At 32.4% G+C, this 8,097-nt stretch overlaps 1 protein-coding gene across 2 annotated transcripts; it reads right to left on the bottom strand.

Annotated features, from left to right (window-relative positions):
- Positions 1–4,248: 4,248 nt before the first annotated feature.
- On the bottom strand, positions 4,249–7,559 carry LOC144997133 (mechanosensitive ion channel protein 10-like). Of its 2 annotated transcripts, none has more exons than XM_078956965.1 (5): positions 7,305–7,559; positions 5,483–6,959; positions 4,998–5,412; positions 4,724–4,926; positions 4,249–4,636 (listed from the first exon to the last, which is right to left on the bottom strand). In XM_078956965.1, exons 2-5 carry the CDS (start codon positions 6,943–6,945, stop codon positions 4,384–4,386), a joined length of 2,334 nt encoding a protein of 777 aa, XP_078813091.1. In that variant the 5' UTR covers positions 6,946–6,959; positions 7,305–7,559; the 3' UTR covers positions 4,249–4,383. The 2 variants fall into 2 exon arrangements, with proteins under 2 accessions (XP_078813091.1, XP_078813092.1); XM_078956966.1 differs by having other exon boundaries at positions 7,315–7,559.
- Between the last annotated feature and the right edge of the window lie 538 nt (positions 7,560–8,097).

The following is an 8,097-nucleotide window of genomic DNA, read 5'->3' as shown; positions in this document are numbered from 1 at the left end:
TATATGAACAAAAACATAACAAAAAACAACGTTAAACTGTTTGCAAGGTATAGTATATATTATTACTATGTTATGTATCAACTGTGTAGGATGATTATTGTGTTTTCTTTATGTCTAATTTGTAGACTTGAGAAAGTCGAGCTGTATTTGTCAAATGATGTGATTACGTACGCATTTTGAATAAATAGGACAAAAAAAGTTATCAAGATTATTGACACATTATTTTTCTATTAACTTTAACCTTTAATTAAATAATTTCTCCAACGACTAACCTAATCTGGTGGCCTATTTTTTTTTTTTTTAAATATAATAAATTTTAAATTATAGAAATGGTCCTTGTGTTTGTTAGTGTTAATGACCTAGAAAGGTAACCAACTTTGGTTTTTGTTCACAAAGGTAACCAACTTTGGTTTTTGTTCACATTTAAGTAATGATGGCTTTTTTGTTCATATTTAACTATTGAACCTGTTTGACCTGTCAAAATAAGTTAATATTACCTTATTATGAACAGGTTAAACAAGTTTATTGGTCAAATGTGTATGAAAAAAAACATGGTTATCTAAATATGGGCAAAAACCAAAGTTTCTTACCTGTTTTGGTAATGCTGGACAAGAACCGTCTCAGGGGGCACATAATCAAGCTCCGACACTCAGTGAATAGGGATGGCAAAAAACTCCATACCCAGGGAACTCGAAATCCACATCTGTTTTGACTGGGGAATCCCCAAGTTGACCGGGAATGGGGTTGGGGAATCCTCGAATAAAAAAGTGGGGATGAGGATACCTTTAATCCCCAACCCTAGACCCGTCCCCGATATATATATATATATATATATATATATATATATATATATATATATATATCGGGGGCGGGTATAGGGTCGGGGATTAGGGGTATCCTTATAGTACTATAAAGATATGTTATATATATATATATATATATATATATATATATATATATATATATATATATATATATATATATAATACATAAAACTTGAACCAAGTAACATAACTTATTAGTAATTACTTAATTAAAATTATATATATATATATTATCTAATTTAAACTCGTGAATAATTTTTTTTCCTCTTTGGTTTATTTAATTTATCTCAAATATCATTCTGATAATTTTTTTCATTTTGATTTCTATGCATTTATTTAAATTTGGTATAATTTTTTCTTTTATATTTTTTATGAAATCCATGGATATTTTCATATTTTGTAAAATCTTTAAACTTATACCGGTAAAATTAAAATTTAGAGTTTTCCTTTATGTAAAATTTTTTATATTAAATAAGGGGAAAAATCCCCGATTCCTTGCTGGGGATCCCCAATCCCTATTGGGGGCGGGGATGAGGGTTTATTTATATTCCCCAATGGGGATGTAGATGAATGAGGATGAGGATTGGAATGAGAACTCGGGGATGGGGGTGGGGATTGGGGTCTCCTATATTTCCCGCCCTCGTTGCCATCTCTATCAGTGAACAATTAGGTTAGACTTGGTCTAAACCAGTTTAGTCCCGGCTAGTCATGGGCTAGACTGTGTTGCTAGGTCTTTAAAGCATATACTGTCTAGCCCTTTAAGCGTATACAACCTAAACCCTAATTAGCTGGGTCTAAACTAGGTTGACCCAAGACTTGACTATCTCCTCATACACAAAGACCGGATAACCCAATTTTATGGCAGATCATTAGATCTTATAATTACTTGCACTTAAAATAAGGAACTCAATATTACCAAAATGGGTAAGGGAATTTGGTTTTTATCCGTAACTATGTGTTTTTCATATACATCTGACCAGTAAATTTGTTTGATCTGTTCATAATAAGGTAATGTTACCGCTAATTACCAGTCATATTATCTTATTATGAACATGTCAAATAAGTTAAATGATCAAATGTGTAAGAAAAAAACATGGTTACCTTAACATGAACAAATACCAAAATTTGTTACCTTTCTAGTTCATTAATTTGTGATGTCCTTCAAGTTATTTTTTTTTCTTTCCACTTTGTGCTGTTATCGTTAAAACGTTCATCTTATAGTCTTTTCCCTCATATCTTAATGAAAGCCCTATATATGACTAAATTATTTCATATATTCTTCTTCCCCACCATCCATTACTCTCTGTGAAAGAAACTCTCACTAAGAAGAAGCTATGGTGTTGTGCTATCGTGGAAGAAATGACATGGGCAAGTCCAACAATAAAGACAGATTACAGCTTGGTTTCACCTAGAAATGTGCCCAAGATCGAAGGTCATCCATTGTTTACTTTACTTCATGAACACTCTCCACAAGCTGAATTGGAGAAAATGGAGTTTAAAGTGATGATTTGGAAGATTATTTTCATATCTACCTCCTTTTAATCCTTCTAAGAAGTACGATAGAATGTATGGAAAACGATCATTTTTGTAGTTGGTATGATGCTTTAATGGTGTTGGTTGAATTTTGAAAACATGTTATGTAATGGTGGTTAATGGGAAAAGATGATCCTTAATGATGTTTAATGCAACGTGTTCTTGACAGTTAAGTTCAAATTGTTCATGAACGTTATTAAATACAAGCCTGTTTGGTTGATGATGTTTATGAAAAAAAAAATGATATTTTAATGGAAAATTTTGATCTTGTGAAAAAATGATACTTCAATGATGTTAAGTGCAAAATAAATGAAAGTGACAAGAAACTAAACTAATTTTATTCAAACCAAGCCCTATAAAATTGAAACTTTATGCAAGAAATTCATATAAAATGACAATTGCATTAAGCAAACCGCAAGTAAACTAAAAATATGCATATGGACAAAGACCCATCCCCTTTCAAGGAGAGGTTTCCTTGTATTCATTTTAATGGATGGATTATCAATAATTTCCTAAATGATGACATTATTGGGGATGTCAGTATATGTGCAAATTTTCACATTCGGACATATACATACCATAATATCATCAACTTTGGGCCGTCTGACACAAAAACATCACCCATCCTAAAATTACTTTACTCTAGGCATGCTTAATTGTAGAGTTTTCATAGGATTTTTTTCCCTCATGACTTTAAAACACGTTATGATCAGAAAGGTATCCACACCCCTTATAAGACATGGTTTAGCTTTCATACACAGTCGATGGGAGATCTTGGATCTCTCTCCCCATTCAATTTGAGAAGGGATCCCTGATCATATGTCGACCGGGAAAGACAACTTTACATTACCTTATAAGGGACGTGGATACCTTACATATCACAATGAATTTTAAAGTCATGAATCATTAAATAAGTGTTGGGTTTGGAAACAATGTAGCCGGGATCCATGAGAAATCATACGAGTGTTCATCGATTTAATCCAATAGATTTTGATGGAACCAATCCAATCAAATTATCCATTAGATGTTGGATTTTGTCAACCAGTCCAATCTTATTTGTTATATGCAACTAAACCGAATTGATCCAACTAGATATTTGGATTGGATCGGTTTTATCCATTGAATATATCAGACTAGTTATCTATTATCCCCCTAATTCTAATCCATTTTCTATCCAATAAAATCATTTATAATTATCATAATTAAAACTAAAACCACACACAATTACACTAAATAAGACTAACAAATGATACTTCAAGTCTTCAACTTCAACAACCAATGTTCAAACATGTAAAATCATTAAAAGAGTTGGCTATATTTGTAATTTGTCTAAAATTAATTGGATGATAATATTGGAATGTAATTGGATATTTATTAGATTAATATTGGATATCCAGCTGGATGGACAATGGATTAGTTCGGTTCGGTTATCTGTTGGAATTTTATGATTGATATTGGATGTCCACTCGGGCTCTTCATCTAATAATCGTGATTATTAATAGCATATGATACAAACATGATGAGGAAAACGAGACGTTATTTGTTTATGACCTCGATCACATTTATCTTGTGAGAAACAAGAGATGAATTGGTGCCTTGTAAATCACTAGAGGACACTATGGATGGCAAAGCCCATTGGAGCTCGAGTTCTTGTTCTTGTTGTCACATGCATTGGATCCTAAGGATCGGGTGCATCATTTCCACATACGATGCTTCTTTAATAATTTACAATATCCATCATAACACAAATAAGAACAATATATATTCTTTAATTTATCACAAAATCAGTATAATTCTAGAAAACTCTCTTGGAAAAATAAACTTAATTCTCATTTAATATCCCCAATGCAAAATTTCAAACTTACTCAAGTTATACAACATCATAAATACATTTCACAAGTATACAAATTTATTGAAAGAATATGTAAGATAAATAATTTAAGTCATGTAAGATGATAAAACGCTTTACCCTAGTATACAAATTTCATAAGAAATATATTTGTACCTTAACAAATCATATACGCGCTTAATAAGTTGGCGCTTCCAGATTCCTGAGATGAACTTCTTGTGGAAGAAGATTGCATTTGATCTTAAGCTCTTCAAACATTTTCTTCAACTCTAAAACCAGTTCACTTCTACGCTTACTTTTTTCACCATAGTCTTGAAAGTTCATTGTATGATTGATACTGAGGGCCACTTTTATCATGTTCACATTTTGAATCTCATTCACAATAAAAATGTGATTGGGATGCCATAATTGAGGGTTCTTCTCCAAATATCTGACCATAAACACAAAAATAGGACACTATAATACACAAATAAATGAATTTTTATGTTACTACATCTATCATTTTATATCAACTTACATTTTTATCATGTCTTTTAATATCCCGATCTTCTCAAAGGGTGTTGCAAAATCGATAGAAAATTCCACCTTATCACCCATATCTGGGCTTCTATAGAAATTGCTAATGGGCTTTGTAGCCAAAACCGAATTTGGATAATATATCTTCTCATTATCATATCTCAAGAACACCGTATTTAAGATATTCATCTCTTCAACAACCATCTATCACAAATAACATCATACGTAACTATAGCAATCTCATTAAAACACAAAATTTAGAGAATATTTTATACCTGAACACCATCAACAACACAACGATCACCAACATCAAACGGATGCATCATGAAAACAAACACAATGGCTTCAAAAACAGTCTTGCAAGTGTTCCCAAATATAAAAGCAGCCACAACAAGCTGTGAAGAGAGGAAGACAAGTACTTTGGTGGAAGCAATTTCTGTCAAAAGAAGCCACACAATTATGGTTACAACAATTATGATTGCTGTAATAAGCTTGTTCAATTCATCTACAGCTGTTTTCGTGTCATCTAATGCATATGCTAAAGCTTTTCTCCCATTGTAAACTTTCACCACCCAATCTGTTAAAGTTTTTCTATCGATTTTCCCCTTTTCAGCTACATCAATCATTGGAAACACAATGTCCACCTCTTCCCTGATCATGAATCTCCTTAGATCAATATCTTCAATGTATCTACAAATATAACATTGTATCAGTAAACAAGAATGTGTTCAAACTTCAAAAATAATATAGATTTTCTTACTCAGAACCAGGTTGAGCAACATTTCTAAAGATATGATAAGCAGCTGCAATTGCTTCCATTTCATTAGTAATCTCTTTATCTGTAGATTCACCTGAATTATCTCCATCATAATAAGCAGTTTCTTCAAGTTCACCAGAGAAAGTTGAGAGCCCTGAGTTTGATATTGTGTCAACCAACATCTTCATAGTCCATGAAGACACTTTTTCGCGCTTCATTTGATAAAGCTTACTTACATCTATCACTCCTTTTTTTGTCTTTGAATCTTTCCCATTCTTCTTCTTCAAGCTCAAACTAAGTTGACTTTTACTATTACTATTACTCCCCTCGACATTTTCTAATGATTCCATAATCGGAGGCCCTGAAAGGGTTAGGATAACATACTGAAGAAAGATTGATTCTTGGATTTTATCAAAGAAATTGTTGACGTGGAAATTTGTTGCTAGAATCTTTATCAATAAAGTCTTGAGAAGCCACAAGACTGAACCAACGAGTAAGGAAACGATTGTCCATGTCAAGAAATCCAAAACCCTAGTTGCAGTTTTTGATCTTTTAACATGATGGCCATTGAACAACCATATCCATGTAGTAAGAACTCCAATCAACCAAAGGCATACATGAACACATTTCTTTAACCCATGAACAAAGTATAACACCTTGTTCCTCAACAAGAAATTCAATTCTATCAGCAATACGATGAATTGCATCAGCCAATTGATGACTAACATACCACAGATCTTCACTATTATAAGCACAAACCATTTCCATAACTCCACGCTCCATATCTTGTAGTTTTTCAACTTGGGAATCGTTAAGCTAGCAATTAAACAACCCACAAGCAATAGAAGTAGTACCCATTGAAGTAGTACTTTCGTCTTCACCCACTTGAGCTTTATTTGCCTTCGTATTTTAACCTTCTTGTAGATTTCTTCATCCTCATCATCACTTTTATCTGCCCCTGCACCTTTAGGTGATGCCATTAATGGAGTTTTTGGAGTTATGGATGAAGTTCTCGTTGTCGCCTTAGATGATGTACCAGTTGGTGAAGCAGTAGTATTGCCTGCTATTCTAGAAGAGGATCGAGCAGATATCCTCATGGAGGAGTTTGAGCTCTGGCCAACTGGTTCAGGCATATCATCGAGCATATTGGGATCAATTAATGGTTGTTCACCAAACCTTGATTTGGGCTTGGATTTGATCGATCTTGCTATGGTTCTTCGCCGGGATAACGTTTCAGGATTAGGGGTTTTGGGCGAATTGCTGTTAGGGCTTGAAATAACATATGAATCCACAGATTTTCTATGAGGTGACTCATTAACTGCTCCTGGTTTTGCATCTCTCGTTACTCCAAAAGTAGCGCGTTTCACATATTTCTCTTCGCTGGAAATTGGTACGACCACTTCGCCGCTTTTGTTCTCCGTCATGCTGATCTCCCCTGTTTTCGAGCTTTTACCATTTCCATCCATTCGTAGTCAAAAACCTAGAAATTAATTACAATAAAAACTGTCACCTACATCCGCCTTCAAGCAATTAACATTTGTAGGCTTGTAGCTACTAAACATAGCAAATAACAGCTATTGTTTCGAAGATTTCCTCCTCGAATTCAAGTTCAAATGAAACATTACAGAAATACACACACACATGCACAAAATAATACGAGAATTACAAGCGAATTAACAGCAGAGACGTCACTTTCTACGACACGATACATTTAGCCATACATGGGAGGGCAACTTGTATAGAAGTGATTACGCAAAGGCATGAAGATAGCAGTTATATAATTAAGCAAATGTGTTTCTAGAGAACTGTTGATGAAATAGATAACCTGAACTCACACGCACTGAAAGCTTGCTGCATGAGAAGCACATACACATGCAAATGCGACTGGAAAAACTCCTAGATGACAACTTGAATTGGAGATAACGCTGAATAAAGAAATACGAGTAACACGGTGGTGGCCGGAGAGAGCTCAGGCCGTCAGGCGGCGGAGAGAGGATTCATCGGAGCAGACGATCTATAGGTGCATGAAAGTGGTACCGCTCAGCTTTGAAAACGAAAAAGCTGACCTTGTTCAAATTGTTTTCAGGACAAGATATAGAAAAATATAAAGTAATTTGTTAATTTTTTTATTTTAATAAAAAAAGCATCTGATTTATCGATAATATTTATATCTATATCTTTTTCTTTTTATTCTAATAAAAAAATAATTTTAAATTAGAATTTTTAATTAATATATATTTTATTTTATTTTTGATATGTATCACCATATTAGGTTTTTTAATTAATACATATCACTTATTAACATATTAATTTTTAATTTTTAATTTTAAATTTCTCATTCTAATTATATTAAATTAATAACATTAGAATAAAAATTAAAATAAATTTAATACAAATTATAAGGTGATATAATTTCATATATTTATTTAAATTAACAATTATAGTTTTATATAACTAAAAAAATATCTCTTAATTAATAATTTATTTAAAATAATTGATTAATAATTTTGAATTCTCACTATAAAAATTTAATTAATTTTACAACCATGATTCTTAATGTTATAAACTAGTTTTTAATAAAACAAAAATTAAAAGATTTGATATCCAAAAAGAAAAGG

Source organism: Lactuca saligna, chromosome 5 (genome assembly GCF_052625555.1).
Source record: "Lactuca saligna cultivar CGN05327 chromosome 5, ASM5262555v1, whole genome shotgun sequence".
Classification (NCBI taxonomy): domain Eukaryota; kingdom Viridiplantae; phylum Streptophyta; class Magnoliopsida; order Asterales; family Asteraceae; genus Lactuca; species Lactuca saligna.
Note: the sequence above shows the minus strand (reverse complement) of the source record. Positions and strands in the feature narration are given on the sequence as shown.

Excerpts from the sequence above, each read along its gene's own strand:
- LOC144997133 (XM_078956965.1), bottom strand. The coding sequence starts at position 6,945 with ATGGATGGAAATGGTAAAAGCTCGAAAACAGGGGAGATCAGCATGACG. Across the intron at positions 5,413-5,482 it reads GTTGCTCAACCTGGTTCTGA|ATACATTGAAGATATTGATC; the intron begins GTAAGAAAATCT and ends TTATATTTGTAG. Across the intron at positions 4,927-4,997 it reads GTGTTGTTGATGGTGTTCAG|ATGGTTGTTGAAGAGATGAA; the intron begins GTATAAAATATT and ends TATTTGTGATAG.